We start from the raw sequence: 19,377 nt of genomic DNA on the forward strand, positions 1-19,377 counted from the left end.
GCGTTCAATTTGTTGCTTTCCGAGACACTGTGAAATGTTCAATTATCGGTTTTGTTGTAAAGTGATGTATGCGTGCATGCAAGCCAACGCACCAAATCTTATCAGTAGATAGAGACAACAAATGTGACGCTTCAATCGCAACAATTTCAACACTGGAATAGAACATTAGATACGAAAACATCGTACGATTTGTGACGGCCCTTTTTTCATCACATGCACCAATTGAAGCGAATAGACACACTGAGACCGGCAAAAGTCATGTTGAAAAGTGAAATTAAAGCTATTGATTAAAGTTTTAATCAAATGATTCAATCATTGCATGCATTTGCCAAGTAGAATAAAACAATTGTAGAACATCAACTTCACATTGATTTCAATCTGATACAGTTATCAGGTGCAGAATTCGTGTGTGAGTGCGGCAAAAATTGAGTGTTGTCAAATATTTGGAATAATTCAGTGTTGAACGAATCGGTTCAAAGTAGCAGATAGCACCAGCATAGAGAACAACATTCGTCATTCCAGTGCTATTGTATAATTCCAGTGTGATGATAATTCACAGCGAAACGACGCAAAGCTGAACTGAACTGAACGAGGAAAAAAACAATGTTTAACGTACATCCATGTGACCAAAGGTGAAAAAGAGATGCAAAACGGTCAAAACAAGAGCACAATTTGAACTGCAGAATATTTATGGTTTGTTGTTGTTTGTGAGTGTTGTGACCAATGTGCACAGTATTAAGCAGTGAGTTGTTAGTCAGTGTAGGAAAGATCGCACTTCATCGCCACTGTGAAGAGTGTGAATGAATGTGACACGAGATGACATATCGTAAGTCGGCATCGATGAACTGCGACCGAATCGTAAACACACGGGCAAATCAATTCCAAACTGTCAACGCAGAGATTTGAAAATATGTGCTGTGGCACACGGAAAAAATCGCATTTGATGACCGAACAACGACAGGAAAACACATAGCGGGAACAACGACTGTAATTTCTTAATCAGTTCCGCACAACGATCACATTAAACGTGCATTCGCAATTCATAATTCCACTGAGCCATCGTAAAGCACTAGTGAAAAACTGTAGCAAACGGTTTTTGTTTTTGCAACGAAAAGTCAACAAAAAAAATCGCAATATTTTGATATTGTAGCAAGTTGATTACTTCAATTACAGCGACCTAGACACACAATCTCAAGCGCAGCAACTATTCCGTGAAAGAGTCGATTTAACGTATTTCAGAGTAATAAAATGCGACCCGATGTGAATTCACTTCAATGATCACATTTGTAGTGAGTGCAAGTTGAGCGAATAATCAAATGAGAAACATTTGCATGAAGGGGGGGGGGGGCGGCGCCCCCCACAGTGAAATTTTGCTAAAAATAATGAACTTTATGTGCTAAGCTAAATAGAAGTGAAGACTGTTCCAAAAAAAAAAATTGAGGCTGAGAAATTAATTTGTTGCCGTTTTTTTCATGTGCATGTTTTGTGTATCGTATCATATAAGATGAGAATTCAATTTCGTTTTTTTCTGTTCGTCTGTTCGTCTGTATACAATCAGGGTGAAAATTGTTAATTGAAAATTGTGAAATCGCACAGATGATGAATTGCTATCGCAGCCTGTTACACACATTATCGACGTTAAATGAAGACACAATCCAGACGAGTGAGAAAAGAGACACTATAAAAACAACAATTTTTCAATCGATCCCCTTAATTAGCTGGGCCGAAAAGAGTGGAATGTACTGAATGTGTTATGTGTTTGGCGATCAGTTGAATTCGTGCGCAGTTAATGGTTTCAAGTGGCTGTCGCGCTGTTGTACCTTTTTTTTTTGCTTTGCATCATTCTCGGTTGTGTATGGTGTGCGAAAAAAAGATTTGCCGATTTCAAAGCAACAATTAATAACGAACATTAGCGCCACAAGTGAGTCGAAACGTTTACATTGAACGCAATAGAGCGCGGCGACAGTGTGTAAGAGAAAGACAAATAGGACAGAGAAGGGTGATCGGCGTGTATCGCATAGTGATTTGGAGTGTGATCGCAACGTCTGAACGGCGTTAGGAAATCCAAAGTCCAAAATTCAAGTGTAAACGAAGTTTAGCGCCCTAAACATTGACATTCTCAATTTCGACCGAACGTCCTTTTTTTGTTGTGATTTTGGTCTCATGTATGCAAACAAAATGTTTCAAATATCGCGCATATCGAACAAAAATATCAACGATAATTTCGCAATAAATGATGGCAGTTTTTTTCCACGACGAAAAAATCCATACGATATTTTAATCAAAATATCGAGATGGACCATCTTGTGCTATCATCTGCGATCTATTTTGATTGGTTTATGGATTTTATTGAAATGGTCATTCCAATTCTTATGGCATTCGATACAACAGTCAACGAAACATCAGCAACAATTGGCACCCATCGATTTGCATGGATATTTTCATGACAAGCCGCCTCCGTGTCTTGTCGACAATCGCATCGGACTTCAATCATATGTTAAGCTCAAAGGCACTAAATTGCATTATATCGAAGCCGGTGATCGATGTGATCCCCTGGTTTTGCTGCTCCATGGTTTCCCTGACTGCTGGCTTGGATGGAACAATCAGGTACCCACACGATTTGTTTGGACGGATCATTTACGATGAAATGACGTTTTTCTGCAAAAATGAAAAACAACAAATCTAATTTAGTTTTAAACTCATTCGCGTTTGCATTTTTCTAAAATATTCTTTCCGCCTCCCCCCCCCCCCACAGATCAAAGAACTTTCGCGTTTTTTTCGTGTGGTTGCCCTTGATTTAAAGGGTTTTAATGACTCTGATAAACCACAATGGCGCAAAGAATATACACCATATAAAATATGCGACGAACTGTTGCAATTTATCAAATCGTTGGGGTCAAGTTCTGTGATAATTGTGGGACATGATTTCGGCGCTGTTATCGGGTGAGTGCCTACGTGTGCTTCTTTTTCGTTCAATGAGGAAACCAATGAATATTTTCGTGCGATGACTAAGCTCCTCTTTCTCTCTCTCGCTGCACTGTTGCTGTCTCATTATCAATTTAATCTTAATTCAGTTTCAATTTCAATTTCAATTTCAATTTCATTCTCAGATGGTTTTTCGCTCATACGCATCCAGAAAATGTGGATCGATTTGTGTCGGTGTCGGCATCTCATCCCAATCTGATGTGGGATAATCTACAGTCAAAGTCACCGATCAATGACTACTGGCTGAAATTTATTCAGCTACCATATTTGCCAGAGATTGAAATGACGCGGGCCGATTCGAAATTCATTGAACGCGCATTACCACATCTTAGCAAAGGGACGTACAATCAAACCGATTCACCCATTCAGCAAATACCAAACAAACTCGATGCATATAAATATGTGTTCAGTAGAAAGAGCGATTGGTCCGGGCCGCTAAATTATTATCGAAATCTACCCTTTTATAAAATAGTCGCAGGCGAAACGATACGATGCCCCTGCCTAATTATAATCGGTAAGTGGTGTGTTTATTTGCTGTCAAAATTGCACTTGAAGCGCATGACAATATCTCGTGATTGGAATTTTTTTCATTCATTCCATCATCGTCGATTGATAAACGAAATAATTAATTGGATTCTATTTCTGTCATTGATTTTTCGATGTGTTTTAGGTGGCGAAGATAATTATTGCCGCTTGGATTCGGTGGTCCGCAGCACGGAATACTGTGATAATTATACCGTCAAAATTATTGAAAATACTGGTCATTGGCCGCATCAAGAGATGCCCGTTGAATTCAATCGAGTCGTGTTGAAATTTCTCGTCGGTATGTTTGACTATTCAATGAGTATGAGAATTTTGAGTAGAAATTGCGATTGAGATATCCTCGAGAGTTCACTCAGAATTTCCTTCCGAATAAAAATCCAATTTTAATCATCTCTCTCTCTCTCTCTCTCTCTCTCTCTCTCTCTCTCTCTCTCTCTTTCGCACAATTCAATTGCAGGTCATCGTGCAAATCCGAAAATCGAACCGATTGACAAGGTGAACAATCGAGGAATAATGGGAAGAATGTTAGGTGCGGTATCAAACAGTGTTAAAATCGGAACTTATGTTCTGGACTCCGTGCAGCAACGAACAAACGATGTTATCCAAAGTGCTTTACATTAACGTCAATAATACATAGCAAATGAAATTACTATAAATGAGATAAGTCTTCACTAGATAGTTCCAATTTTTTTTTCCCTAATTTTAGTAATAGTCCCAGAATTCAATTGTACCAATTATATCGATAAATTACGTATAGGAAATGAAGTGCATATTTGTTATCCGGTATTGTTGATTGCCGGCAGAAGATATTTAGACAAAATCCTGAAAAATGGAACTACAAACTACTAAGTAAAATGCCAAAATATTGTGTTGATTGAACTTCTTACTTGCAATTTATTCCTAACCATGTCGCTCCTTTGTTACAATGCATTATAACAACTTAGTTTATTAAGTGAATCCACTATTTATAAATATGTAAATGATGAAATTTGGTTTTCTATTTTGCTAATCAACGTAATCAATGGCTACGATGTTTCATCGTCAGACTCCCGTCCAATTTGTTCCGCCTCGGATAGTGTGTCAGGTAACTTTCGCTTCAAGGTCTCAGGTAATCTGAGTATTAAAATCGACGCGAACAACGACATTAAACCGAATGTTAAGTACGGCAATACTTCCATATATTGACTCTGAAAATGAAGAAAAATCATGTCGATTGCAGTTGATTTGCAGTTTTTAATACCTTTTTTTAGGAATGGCTGTGAAAACTATTTTTCACAATTTCTTTATAAAAAAAAAGCGATATAAAAACAAAATACATAAATTTCCTACCAGCAGCGGTGCCATAGGTGCTAAAGCAGCTCCAATTCGTCCAATTGTTGAACACAATCCCATCATGCTGTGTCGAATATTCGTCGGCCAAAGCTCGCTAGTATAGACATACAAAGCGGTGAAAGCGACTGTGATAAAGCATTTTCCGATGAAAAACAGCGTGATGGACAGTATGCTAAAATTAGATGGCAACGTTTTTGATGCAAGTATTGATGCACCTCCAATCAAAAGTGACATTGAAATCGTCCATCGTCGGCCGCACGATTCCATCAAAAAGTAAACGAACAACATTGCTGGAATGCCCGCCACTGCAATCACCACAAAGTTAATGTACTTATCACCAGCGAGTGAGACCGACGTTAAACTTATGCCATACGAAACAAATGCAGTTGTTAGCCATGCAAAGGCGCAAATCAAAAATCTCATCAATAGGTTGCCTTTTTTAAAAATCGCGCAAATTTGCTGTAATTTACTTTCATCACTGTGATGACCCACATCATCTGGTTTTTTTGTTTTGAAATTTTCGTTCATTTCGATATCGATACGATCGACGGTGTTCTGTGATAATTTCAATCCATTCATTTCTTCCGCACGTTTCAACGTTGATAAAACTCGTTTTTTCTTATGATTCACAATCAACCATCGGATCGATTCTGGTGCAATCCAAAAATAGAGAAGAATTAGAAATCCGGGCGCATAAATTATCTGTAATAATTGTCGATAGTTGCGAACAGCTCGTGCTGTGAAACCCAAAAATATTTGACCCAGTGGATATGTGGCCACCACAAGGCTTCCCAACAAAACCCGGTCTTTTGTGCCAATCCATTCCAATGCTAAGATGAACGATGCTGAATATGTCACTGAACCGATGCCCGCATCGAGAAACTCAAACAAGACAAAAGTCACGTAATTTGGTGCAAACGATCTAATGTATGCGAATACCGAACTGCAAAATACGCCCGTTATCAATATCGTACGGCGACCAAAACGATCCGAAAATAAACTCATTATCGGCATGAAGATGAAACGGCCTAAATTGTTTGCCGTACCAACCATTGCCAATTTCCACGTTGCATCATCATCACACGTGAAATGGAACTGTTTGGATCAAAATTTGATGTGTTTATTGGATTATTCTCTTAATTTTATATTGGATGTACTCGCTTCCGATGGACAATACTTTCATTAGCTTATATTTTCATTTTTTCTTATTGAAATAGATTATTGTTTTTCTTTCAGAAAAAAAAAACCGACACTATTAATGCCTAGCCTACACTCAAAATATAACGTGGTACTATTTACTAATATATTAGTGTATTTTACGATTGATTTAGTGGTTTTGCATCGGCTGAAATATTCGTACATTCTACGACACACGATTATAATCAAGAAAGTAGACTCTCTGCAGCGCCGTCGATTATTAGTGACGGCGAAATCACCTGTAAATAGATGGAAGTGATTTCGACCAATTGCGAAATACTGCATAATAACACTGATTAGTACTGAATTTTGTCATCATAAATCGACGGCGCTGCAGAATATCTTGACACAAATTTTCTATGAGATTATATGCGTGTGTTCTACGATGCATCATCGTAAATGCTACGATTGCATTCGTAAATACTACTATGCATGATAGTGGATTGCTTCTTCGTGTTAAATAATTTGATAAATCTTCAAATCATTATTGGAAATACGGGACTTTGAGAAATTATTACATTTTTTTTCTTCAAAATTCACTTATCAAGAAACTTATCAAAGTTTAACGAAAACTATGAAAAATTGTCACATTTAAAGAGTATTTTCTGTCTTAATTTCACTCTTTTTGCCAAAAAATATAGTTGTAAAGAAGGATGTAAACTCAGCACTGAAAGCTGTAGACTACCATCAGTCTACTCAGTCACACTCTTCTTTATATTTTCCAAAGTTCTATAATTGAACCATTGCGACAAATAAATTCCCTCAGAATATTCTAGTTTTAAAGTGCAACATGAAGTTTTTTTTTCATATAGAGTTGTTGTTGTAAACTCTATATAAAAAAATTTCATGCTGAACTTTGAAACTAAAATATTTCGAGGGAATTTGTTTTTCGCAACGGTTCAATTAATATTTGAAGGAAAACGAACTAAAATCTCGTTTAACAAAAGAATTTCAAAAGGAGACATGCTTGAATGATGACATGGCGTCAACAATGGAATGCTTTGTATACTGATACATGTATTTGGTTGGATCTCGGTTGACCAAAGCGCTCTCTAAAGAACCTATGGCGGGTTCATGATGTCCATATGTTATACTTCAGTATGACATTTGACAGAATGGAGAGTTTACTTGATTGTATTATCATTAGCCTTAGATTATCTAGGTGGTGTTTGTGCTCAATATCAGTTGTCAAATTCAAAACGAATAGGATAGTTGCATGGCGTACGATAGTTTTGTTTATTTTACGACATAATTCGTGCATTCTACGAAGCAGTCGTATATTTTACAACGGCCATTCGTTAATGCACGGGTGAAATGAAATAACGTATTTTCTTTGATGGTAATGTTCGTCGTAACGCTTACAAACCGCCCTACTACACTGTCCAACATATGCCTCGTTACAACCCGTGCACAAAGCTGCATAAATTCCAGATTTATTCAGCTCCTCAACCTTGTCTTTCAAATTACTCACGTGAGTTTTTAATTTGTAACTGGTGCCATTTGGCGACAAAATAATTGAATGATTGCGCAGAGTTCTCGCTAATTTCGTTGTTAGACCATCTACGAAAATTCCGCCTGAGTAATAATAATCATCATCGAATAAATCGTTATTGATTGAATTTCCCAAAGTTGTTAAATCATTCAATTCTTTCTTTTCTTTATGTTTTTTCAACAGTGTGTTGACAATTTTTTCACTGAAGCCATTCACGTCGGCTATTTCATACAATTTATCAACCTCCTTTTGATAATTTATATCACTCAAAGGCAAATTTACTGCACGATAACAAAACGAATTAAATGATGAAAATTTCGTTTGTTGTGAATGGTATGATGTTGATGGAATACATCGATCAGTGCGGTAAATGTCGAAATCCAGTGTGTCATTCACCCTAGTGACATTTAAATCTAAAAATGGCAATGAATTTTCTTGCTCATGTTCTGTAGTAAAATGTATTCTTGGATTTATTCCGTTTAAATAAATGAGGAAATCGTCAACTTTGTCTTTATCAATGATTACAAAAGTATCATCGACATATCGGTACCAAATTGATTGAAAATTTGGATAATTTTCTTTTGCTTTTGTTTCGAAGGCTGACATGAAACAATTGGCTGCAAAAGAAGACAAAGAATTCCCCATTGCTAAGGAATCTACCTGTTAGTAAACTTTATCATTGAACTTGAAATATCATGTTCCCAGACATGATTTAACCAAACGCATGTACTCATTCACAATCTCATCTTCAGTTTATCCATTGACAATGGACCATTGTATATTCGTACGGTCAGCCGTTCAAGTTACAATGCTGCATCGTGTATTCTACGACTGCTTCGTGAAATGTACGATTCGTATCGTATCAAATGGTAAATAACCTCGTGCAGCTTGGCGTCATTTCCTCCACTTCCATATGTTTGCAATGATGTTTGAACTTTGACAAGCCAGCTTCTACAATACAAATTAAATGCGAGTGGAGACGCCACAAAAATGACTCCAAAATCGTCGATTAATGATCGAACTACTTTACAACTGTATCGTAAAATGAATACAACTTCATCGCAACATTGATGACATATTTTTCGATGCAAAACTACGATAGCCATAGTAAAATACACGAATATATTAATATATTCGTAAATCTGTAACTTTTTAAAATTCAAAAAGGCTTCATCGTAAGATGCACAAATCAATCGTAGATATTACAAAGACATCGTAATATATACGAGTGATTCGTAAATATTGCTGCGGCATCGTAGTATTTACGAATAAAATATTCTAAAATTTACTACGGTTCATTTTGAGTGTATACATCCAATATAAAATTTGAAAAATTTGTCAACAATAATCTCATTCGAATCAACGTTTAATGAACTTACATCATTCATAATCGAAATCTCGTCTGTTTTGTAAATGAACTGGTTACATCCTATCACATGTGAACGATTGAATTCACTTTCCGGGCATATATCATACAATGAATACAGAGTGGGTTCTATATGACGCTCATAACGGCTGCACTTGGACGGCTTTTTATTTGAATATGGTATCGCATTCTGTAGCCATTTTGGTTCAAAAGTGTTCGTATCTAAGGTCTCGCATTCTGAAATGAAACAACTGAATATTGGAAACTTTCTTGTTATTTTTTCAATGATTTTGTTGTAATTTTTGTTTGTAATTTGGAACGTTTTATCACAACAGAAATATCCAATTTGACGAAGAATTTAATATCGGAAAAAATGATAGAATATTATCGGAAAAAAATATATACACGAATATGATAAAGTAACTTTACAATATCAATCGGTCGATCAAATCGGTACTGGAGATAATCATGTGATAATGTAAATATAAATCTACTAGTGAGTTTGAGAGTATACTATGCTATAGCATATGTTTTTCTGACGACTTATATTTTGATAAAATGAAGTATATTTCACTTGTGGTTTTTGGCAATTTTCATTTGAATGACAAGAATTATCGAGTTGATGACTTCGTAAGAATTGTTGGTCTTTTGAAACTGTACAACTTTACAAATGACAGTCAGAGCTGGAAAAAACACTCTGTGTGTGCGCGCACGTAACTAAGAATGCAATCACAGTAGATGTGCGTGCACATTTACATAGATTTCGGTTCTACTGTCAAATTTTGGCGGAATCTATGTAAATGTGCACGCACATCTACTGTGATTGCATTCTTAGTTACGTGCGCGCACACACAGAGTGTTTTTTCCAGCTCTGATGACATTTATCGTTTATCTATTGAAACCATTAAATTTTTACAAGATTTGTTCACCGCTTGAAAACATACCATACTTTTTCTAATTCAAAGTCTGTGAAACATACACCACTCTCAATCTCCATAGACAAATAAAAGCAATGTGCAATCATTTCTGGGTCATTGTATCTTTATGTAAATACCCAATGAGGAAAACGTTACAGTTGTACACATTTTGTGCACAGCTTATGGAGAAATTACATTATTATAATATATACCTACTGAGTACCTATCAAAAATAAGCTATTATATCAAAAAGAAAATATGTTAATCATGTTCGAAAAAAATGGAAAGCAGAAGGGCAACATTTTGATTTTATTGAAGAAATGAACCGTTGAAAATGCATTTATCTCCAGCAAATCGGTGACAATCCTTTTGCACACCAGAAAATTATGAATAAATAAAGGAGGAAGAAAAAAATTACAACAAAAAATGTAAAAACCAAATGAAAATTCTGTCGATAACTTGCTTCAGAGCAAACCAACCAAACGCATTTAGATGTGTCATTTATTTATTATTATTTTTGAGCAAAAAAAATCCATTCGACTAATTAAATGCAACTCATTCCACCAAATTTCAGCTTATGAATCTTCTGTTTACATTTCAAGACCAGTTTTTCTTTTCATAAATTTGCCAGGTGGCTTCATGTTATCTTGTCTGCGATCGAACCGTTAAAAAAATGAAGACAAATCTTACCGAGATTCAACGTTGAGCGCGGTGAAGACATAGTTCAGTCCGAAACTGCCGGATAAAGCGAATGGTAGACAGAACAGAATATAGTTGATGATTTGGTATTTTTTGAATGTGCCTCCGATATCGTTTAAAATCAGTTCCACCAAATCGGTATTCCATCCTTTGTCGGCACGGGCTGAACTCACCGAATTCTTTTCCGGGTCGGGGTCGTGGCTCGGCATTATTTCAACTTGATCTAATCCAAATTAGTGAACTTTATTTAAACCGAATTGCATAGACAACCTAATTTAAATGACGACTGAATTAAAATTTGAACGAAACATTTATGTTCTTGTCGTTTTCTTAACAATGCTTTATTTAAAGATAAACCGCAAAATCACTCTATCGCTAAAGATTCTACATCGAACGAGATAAGAATCAAATGATTGATGGTAACGGTATCTATCGCGTGTTAAAATAGTGTAAAATGCCAATGCTGAAACGACTATCAACTAGATTATCTAGGTTGTTTGGTTTTATCGTTGAAATAATAATTAATTTATGTGTCGATTTTTGTTTTATGCATTTGTTTGTTGTCGTCGTCGTCGTTGTCGTCGTACCGTTTACACCGTTTACACTGAACTGATTTTTCTGATGTGTTCGCATAGCATGCTCAAAAGTATTATCTAAATCTGGTAGACGATGTGAGTGTTGCTGCTCGTGCACAGCAGCGTAATTTTAGATTGTGAGTTGCGTGAAATGACATTTACTAATATAATGACTCTATACGTTATCTTGATACAAAATGACGGTAACGAATAGCAAGACGAAAAAAACACACATCGACCACTCTCGGTTTGTTTATCTGCTTGGCGATCGGAAGAATGTGTGCGTGTGTGAAACGTTCACGTTTATGCCATACACACCGAAAATAACACACTTTCCCAATCAACGTGCTCGATCCGATCAAAAGTAAACATACGTTTAGTTGTATGATGCACAGCACTTGTTCCATTGATTATCGTCATCTTTGTCGTGGTTTTTTTCTCTTCTAGACTGTGATTAACGGTGTGCAGCAGCACCTTTCCATCGCTAATATCAGCAAATCATTATGCTGTAACTGTGTTACAACTCTGATTTCACTGTCATTCAAAATTACCCACCATTCAACTAGCAAACACTCAATGAATAGCCTCACAACATACAACTTACAATCTATTTATCAATCACACACAAGAAAGTAACAGTCACAGTCACTCAATCGATTACATTTCATGGAAAGCACTTTCGCATTTTTCACACTGAAACCTTAATGAATAATACGATCTTCACATTTTTTTTCTCTATAACTCTATGGAAAAGAATTGACAAAAAAAAGAAAGATATGTTTGCAGATTGTTTTTTCTTGAACGAACGAATCACAGTCAACTTACATTGCCCGCTAAATTCCCGGTAAGAATACACTTTTGACACTGAACCGATAACGAGGTGATTGTCGAGTGATCTTTACCCTCGATGGACAAAATGCTGCGGCTATTACATTGTAATTAATTAGTAGTCAGCGAAATTTTAATATGTTCGGCGCTTAATTGCTTAAATTGTACGTGTGACAGACATTCAACATAGAATACGTGCTGCCATCTCTTGATCGTTGATCGTGCTTTGGGAACCTCATTCACCACTTGCTTTTTGCTCGAGTTTTACACGCATTCACTTTGCATGATAACACTTTTTGAATTTAAGTCGCTTTGCATCCGACTGAACGAAGTAACTTTTCTTTTACTTCAATTTAATTAATATTGCAAAAATGTTCACTTGTTAAATATCTTTTCTTTCATTTTTGCGCTGTAGACTGTTTTCTTTATTTTATTTACAAATCATAGTTAGGGAATATTAAAAACAAACATTGCATACAATTCAAATCACATTATTATTTCTTCTATTTTCATTGCTTTTTGTCTACTTTTATTCACATGAGACGAAATAGATTTGCTCAGATTTTCTTTGCTATTCCGACGTTCAAACATTTTTTTTGTCATTTTCATTCATTCTAGTCTTTATATTCATTAACAATTTAAATGGCAAGAGTATAAAAGTTGTGAGATGGATAAACTGAATTTGAAATCTTGATTTTAACTGTTTTAAATTCATGCACAAGAAGAAAGAACGTAAGACATACATAAACAAAAATTTAGATGAAAAAAAAAACCATTTCGTTTCATTGTAAAGAAATTTACATGCATGTAAAGGGCCAATTGTTCTGTATGCTTTGACCAGTAAATGGATAGTAAAGTTCTAATCGGAAAATACCAGAGCACATGCCAGGTGTGAAAAACAAACACAAACATATGAAGCATCGAACCACTTTTGCTAATCACTTTGAAGGGATGACGAGGACGACGACAACTTTATTTCTCTTTAGCTGCAGCTGACTTTTTGATCTATATTTGGATGTGTGCAATCGGTGGCACATACCAATAAATCTTTCGCTGCTCGAACATTGCATGCGTTATTTGTTATTCATCGCATATAGTTCGAATCGAACTATTTACCACTGTTTACTTCATTTAAATACAATTCAAAACTTGCCATTTCAGAAATTTGAATAAAGAACATCCAAGACGATTCCCCAATCAAAAATTATCCCGCAAGGGGCGCCGCATGACAATAACAACAAATCAGACTCTATACAACACTTATACAGACGAATTCCCATTGGGTAAAAATGAGTCGATTTTTGGGTGATGTTATTTCATTCCACTCTTAATTCAATCAACCATATCAATGCTAAAAAATGGTCAGAGTTCATCGTTATGAAATGATTGGAATGAGTAACAAAGTGTCCACAACATTCCGTAGCCTGAAAGATTATGACTTGATTCGGTTGATGCTCACATGTGCGATTGCAAACACATATTTACATATAAAATCAAGAGCCGCGATAAATTGTATGCAAAAAACAATAAACATCGCAAGCGTGTGTGTGAAAGAGAGAGAGAGAGAGAGAGAGAGAGAGAGAGAAAGAGAGAGAGAAGGAAAAAAATTGAAAGCAGACCAGAGAAAATATTATAGTACGCTTTTGTCTCGTATGTCGTTTTGGATTGTTGTGTATATTATTTATGCTTCGAATTTCATAGTTGTATATCTGACTCGCTCGTTTGCCATGTGTGCAGCAGGCGCGCGCTGTCCAACGACGACGACGACGACACATCAACAACGGCAGTTTAATGTTTCGGTAACGAAAATCAAGTCGCTCTCAAAGTCGTCCAAACAGTCGAATTGGATAAGCCTTCGCGTGGATAAGTTTCGGTTACACGGTGTTACACTTGGCCAACTTGTATGCTCACATTTTTTGTGGCTTGTTTTTGTTTTGCCGTTGGGAATATCGACTTGCAATTGTGCAATCTATTGCACTATTTGGAACTTCTTCAGAATAAAACAGTTTAAGTGTGAGTAGAAGAAAGTTTTTTGAAGAAAAAAAATAATCAAAAATTCTAAAGAAGAAAAATTAAATTTATCTAAAGAAAAAAATCATTGCAAACCAAATTTGTGTATCAGCGAATGAATCCAAGTGAATCCCTCCATTGAAGTGTTTATATTCTATCAAAAATGTGTGAATTTGACCGTTCAATCATTCAAAATCGTTATTTCTAAATAAAGTATTCAGAAATGATGAGCAAAAAAAGGTTTCTATAAATTTCCATTTGAAAAAGAATCAATCATGCCAATTGAAGCATCTGGCATGTGTTCATATCGCACAATTTAATGCTATTTTTAATGTATTTGGCATTTTTTTGTTTTGGTTTCGAATTTCAAAAACGTTTGAACAGTCTGAATTGCGAATGCGAGTGAATAAGGCCGCAAAGAGCGTTTGTCTCACTGAATCGAATGTTGTGAACTTGAGTAGCAATAAGGATAGCACTGAATATAATCAGCCCAAGAATTTATATAATCACTGGCAATGGCTTTATTGTAATAAATTTTCGGTGGCAATTTCAACAATCAAATAGGCACTAGAAGTTGATGTCTAGTAACTGAACGCTGACAAAAGAAAAATACTTACAGCAACATGCAAAGCAAATGAACAAACTAACGAAAGAATTTTCTTAGATTAGGTGGCAAAATTTACATGATAATAACCCGTGTGAAAAATTTGTGACTGACTAGCCAGCCGTCTAATTTCGGACTTTTTGGCTGACTATCAGTAACTAAAAGTGATTATCTCGAACAAAATATTCGACTGTAGTCAACTTCAGTTATAGTCATCTAGTAGCCAAAAAGTTCGAAATTAGACGGCTGGCTGAATGAATAACTAAAAGTGATTGTTTCTATACAACATTCTTGAATTCAATCAATTTAGCCAGTTTTAGTTATTTGCAGTTACATACAACTGAATGACTGTCAGTCACTTTATTTGCACACGGGAAGACAATGAAACATAAAGCTATGTTTGCAAATCATTATTGGGCCACAATTTTCACTGATTGTTACCTTCGACTTAATTCAGCTTATTTTGTTGACACACACCCAATTTCAATTGTTTACAATTTTAAGCATGGTGAAGTAATTGACCTTTTTTTGGTTTGCAGTGCGTGTGGCTTTCTTGTTTGTCTTATTACAAATGAGGGAATTAAACCGAAAGAAAGTTCAATTGGTGAAAATATTCAATTGGGTGCCTAAACGACAGTATATATATTTATATATATATTGTTTACGATCGCAAAGACATGACCAGGACTGTCTTTAGTGCGTTAGGGCAATTCCATGAGGTAACTGGGACCTTGGCGAAACACTTTGTAAACATAAACTAGTTTTGTATGTACGCACTAAAACTCTTTATTGCAACAGCTGCGGCGTAGTAACGCGGCTAATTTCACCGAGGTTTGTCATCAAAATAGAAAAAATAACAACGAAAACCGGGAAAGAAATTAACAACAAAGACATACAGTATACACTATACACCATTATTAATTTATTCCAGAGCATCACACTACGCCTGATTGAATCCATTCATTTTCATATTTTTGCTTTTGAATTTCACCTTTTCCATGACTTCTAATCGTGTTTCTGAACCAAATAAAGCATTCATTCGAGTCAAAAGTTCGTCATTATCCCTTGTTATGCACGCCTACTATTCGAAGCGTTAATTTGCCCGATAAACTCGCATTGAAAGCAACTAAACTCTTTTTATAACAGTGAAAATAGCTAAGTTCAGCGGTTTGAAGCCACAATAACAGAGAGCGCGAAACAGTGAAAAAAGACTATAAAAACATACATAAAAAAGAATCAGAAGTATAAAAGTTTAGAATCGAAAAAAGAAAATGACCAGAACAAAGTTTGGATTTGCGAACGGCGTATTTGTTATGAGAAAAAAGTGCGAGGAATTTAACAAAAGCATTAAATGAACTGAAGTTAAACAAAATTCAAACATTATTCCAAAAGCAATTTTAAACATGTAATTCAAACTAAAATTAGCACAATCCGATGCACCACTCAATTGAATCATCCATTTCAAAAACACGTCCGTGCAACGCATACAAAACAAAACATTCGTCAAAACAAGAGAATGAAATGTGATAGAATTTGAATTATTTCATGGCAACCAGTAAAGTAGTGGATGAGACTTATCATCATTTTGCAAACGAAAAGAAAATCAACAATTTCAAAAACTGGACGATATTAACACGAGATTTGCATTGTGAAATTGAACAGAGAAGTTTCTGGATAAGACGTAAAACTGTTTATTCATCAAATCTTACTATTTCTTCAAAAAAAAGATGAGATATATAAAGAAGGGTGATTCATTTAAAACTTTTTTTTTTATTTTTGAATAAAACACAGAAAATTTAAATCGATCGCCAAATTTTTATTACCATCTGAAAGAACATTCTATGGCATTTACTTTTTGAAGATAATCCCTTTCAGATGTTGGCCATAACTGCGCTTAAGGTGGTCCATCCGGAAGTTCCAATTTTCGATGACTCTTTCGAGCATAGGGACCTGAATTGCGGCAATTTCTCGCGTAATGTTGGCTTCCAAAGCGTCAATCGTCGCTGGCTTGTTCGCGTAGACTTTTGACTTCAGATAGCCCCAAAGGAAGAAGTCTAACGGGGTGATATCGCACGATCTTGGTGGCCATTTGACCGGTCCGTTGCGCGAAATCAACTGTTCACCGAATTGACGTCGCAATAGCGCCATTGAAAGTCGCGATACGTGGCATGAAGCGCCGTCTTGTTGAAACCAAATATCGTCGAGATCACGGGCTTCAATTTCAGGCACCAACCAGTCCGTTATCATTTCGCGATATCGGTCCCCATTGACAGTAACGTTGCGGCCGGCCTCATTTCGAAAGAAGTAAGGTCCAATGATTCCACCCGCCCAAAGACCACACCAAACCGTTGTTCTCAATGGATGTAATGGCAGTTCTTGAACTTGTTCGGGTTTTTCTTCTCCCCAAATACGGCAATTGTGCTTATTTACGTGGCCATTGAGCGTAAAGTGGGCCTTATCACTGAACAAAATTCTGGTCGAAAACAGTGGATCTTCTTCCAGTTTTTCGAGGGCCCAAACACTGAAACGGTAGCGATTGGGCATGTCGGTTGGCTTCAATTCTTGCACGAGTTGAATTTTGTAAGCCTTTAAACCAAGATCACGACGTAAAATACGCCAGGTGGTGGCATAAGACAAGCCAAGCTGCTGCGAACGGTGCCGAATCGATTCTTCCCGGTCTTCGCGTACACTGTCGGCTACCGCCGCTATATTTTCAGCACTGCGAGCTGGATGTGGTCTATTCGGTCGTAAATCATCCAATAATGTAAATTGGGTTTCCAATTTGGCGATGGTATTCCGTATAGTGGGTTCCGTGGGTCGATGATGTTGACCATAAGTTGACCGAAGTCCACGAAACACATTCCTCACAGAACGCGAATTTTCGTAGTACAATTGAACGATTTGTAAACGTTGGGCTGGAGTGAGTCTTTCCATGATAAAATGCCAAACAATACTGAACAAAAATAGCCTGACAGTTGGACACGAATCACGCGTGATCCACGAAAAAATCCCTATTGAAAAAAAAAACCTCTAAATGAATCACCCTTTAGAAGGCCAGTTGTTGAAGCGACCAAACCAAAGTGGAAATGTTAATCAGCACGAAAATTTAGCGATTATTTTTTCCGTAATGATAGTCATCCAATATATTAACTTATATATTCGATTTCATCAAATGGTTGCTGTGATTGAAAGATTGATGATGATTGAATGAATGTGGTTCTATAATAGACCTTCTATTTTGTGATTTGAAAATACTTGTTTTGCCCTAAAATCGAATTATACGAGCGTTCGACCCAGCGCCGTACCGTAGAAAAATTAAAATGAGGCTCCGGCAATTTTTTTCTAGAAATGATGAATGCGTGAAATTCAGAAAATTTCAGATTGGGCTCGGCCCCAAACGCTTGTATGAAAGGTGCGGCGCTGGTTCGACCTATTCTTTTCTCAAATAGTTTAATAAGGATGAACATGGGTTCGATTCGAATTATGTCACGTCAATTTTCATTTAGACAATTTCCATGTTTCCAAATTTTCAACCTAGTTCATTTTCATTTTTTAATTTATTCATTCAAAAAAGTGTACATATATCTCGACTCGGAACATTTGAATAAATTCATTACTTATCGACCATTCACCTGTGCACAAGTTTGTTCCTTCTTTTCCGGCAATAACTCTCGAAAATCGATCTAAATGAATAATTCAGAGCATTTGTGCAGTTGCAAAAAGAAAAAGTGGAAAAGTGTGAATAATTGGCCGGAATGCTGTGCAATGGATGACTGTGTTATAATCAGATGTAGAAGCTGATAATGATTCTTCATAGCTTGTTTGAGTATGGTGGCGGCGGCAGCAGCAAAAGGTAGAGGGAGAGAGAGAGAGTAACCCGTGTGAAAAAATAGTAACTGAGCAGTCAGTTAACTAATTTTGGACAAAAATGACTTACTTTGATTGACATTTCAGTACAAAGTATAGTGTAAGTCTATTATAGTTAACTGAAATCATTTGAAGTTACAAGTCAATCTAAGTTGCTTCATTTGGGACCAAGTGATTTTCTTAGAACAAAAATATAAATTCAATCAACTAAAGTCAACTGAAGTTATAGTCAGTCAGTCATTTCTTTTTCACACGGGAACGGGTTTATTGATTTGGACACATAGAGTCGAAAATCGGCACACATCATTTTCGAATGCGGTCAAAATGTGTTCCAAATTTAACAGTCAAGTTGTTGTGTGACATAGTTGAACCTTGCGAAACAACATAAAAAAAAATGTTTTTGTATTCTAATTGATGTGTTTAGTCAGAGTGAATCGAGCGCAGGCATTGTGATGGCATTTTGCTTTTCTTTCGCTTTTTTGCGTGCCTTTGCACTACTCCTTCCAAGTCTTTTTTTTCCACATCGTCGCGCTCAATTTGTTACCTTTGCACTCGTATACATGTGGTTCCCCATCACATTTCATGTTTGTTAAGCGCAACAACTAAGCTTTTGAATAGTTTGCGACATGCCATGAATCACATTGATTTATTGGCGCTGACCAAAGAAAGAAAACGGACGTACATCGCGAGTTGCATCGACCGATTTATTTTCCATTTCATTTGACAACAGTAACTAGAATTCAATTGCGTGTGCAATACTGTGAGATTCACATTTGCATATTTGATTTTAGATTTGTTTCGACTCAAGTTATCGATGCCATAATTCAATTGAATAATCGACTTTCCATTCTTATCTTTGAGCACATTATGTGATCAATTAATCGGCTCAATGGTTGAATCTAATCACGGCAGGAAAGGCCAATGTACAGGTGGGCATTTCTTAGAGTAGCTACTAGCTACCC

General features: G+C 36.2%; 4 protein-coding genes across 10 annotated transcripts in view; 2 read left to right on the forward strand and 2 right to left on the reverse strand.

Moving 5' to 3' along the window:
- Window positions 1–4,516, forward strand: LOC129576126 (epoxide hydrolase 3-like). The gene is made up of 5 exons (XM_055460706.1): window positions 1–2,607; window positions 2,756–2,943; window positions 3,111–3,499; window positions 3,656–3,808; window positions 3,986–4,516. Exons 1-5 carry the CDS (start codon window positions 2,164–2,166, stop codon window positions 4,147–4,149), a joined length of 1,338 nt encoding a protein of 445 aa, XP_055316681.1. The 5' UTR covers window positions 1–2,163; the 3' UTR covers window positions 4,150–4,516.
- The window catches only part of LOC129576121 (solute carrier family 22 member 21-like), a 16,595-nt gene continuing 1,611 nt past the window's right edge, over window positions 4,394–19,377 (reverse strand). Inside the window, exons 1-6 of one of the 6 annotated variants that reach the window (XM_055460691.1) lie at window positions 11,932–12,364; window positions 11,481–11,849; window positions 10,523–10,754; window positions 8,929–9,166; window positions 4,858–5,955; window positions 4,394–4,715 (exon numbers count right to left, since the gene is read on the reverse strand). In XM_055460691.1, the coding sequence (XP_055316666.1) occupies window positions 4,554–4,715; window positions 4,858–5,955; window positions 8,929–9,166; window positions 10,523–10,754; window positions 11,481–11,526 (1,776 nt within the window). In that variant the 5' untranslated portion in view covers window positions 11,527–11,849; window positions 11,932–12,364 and the 3' untranslated portion in view covers window positions 4,394–4,553. Of the gene's footprint in view, window positions 4,716–4,857; window positions 5,956–8,928; window positions 9,167–10,522; window positions 11,850–11,931; window positions 12,365–19,377 lie in introns of those variants that run through there. The other 5 variants (XM_055460692.1, XM_055460693.1, XM_055460695.1 and 2 more) reach the window with 5 other exon arrangements.
- Window positions 13,705–19,377, forward strand: part of LOC129576116 (bumetanide-sensitive sodium-(potassium)-chloride cotransporter) — a 20,933-nt gene continuing 15,260 nt past the window's right edge. For both annotated transcript variants that reach the window (XM_055460650.1, XM_055460652.1), the window contains exon 1: window positions 13,705–13,947. The gene's annotated coding sequence lies outside the window, so the exon portion shown is untranslated. The remainder of the gene's footprint in view (window positions 13,948–19,377) is intronic.
- LOC129576129 (uncharacterized) lies at window positions 14,361–18,405 on the reverse strand. The gene has a single exon (XM_055460715.1). It carries the CDS (start codon window positions 17,480–17,482, stop codon window positions 16,397–16,399), a length of 1,086 nt encoding a protein of 361 aa, XP_055316690.1. The 5' UTR covers window positions 17,483–18,405; the 3' UTR covers window positions 14,361–16,396.

The sequence above is a fragment of the Sitodiplosis mosellana genome, unplaced genomic scaffold (genome assembly GCF_009176505.1).
Source record: "Sitodiplosis mosellana isolate CC-2019 unplaced genomic scaffold, AAFC_SMos_1.0 Smas_scaffold_6181, whole genome shotgun sequence".
Taxonomy (NCBI): domain Eukaryota; kingdom Metazoa; phylum Arthropoda; class Insecta; order Diptera; family Cecidomyiidae; genus Sitodiplosis; species Sitodiplosis mosellana.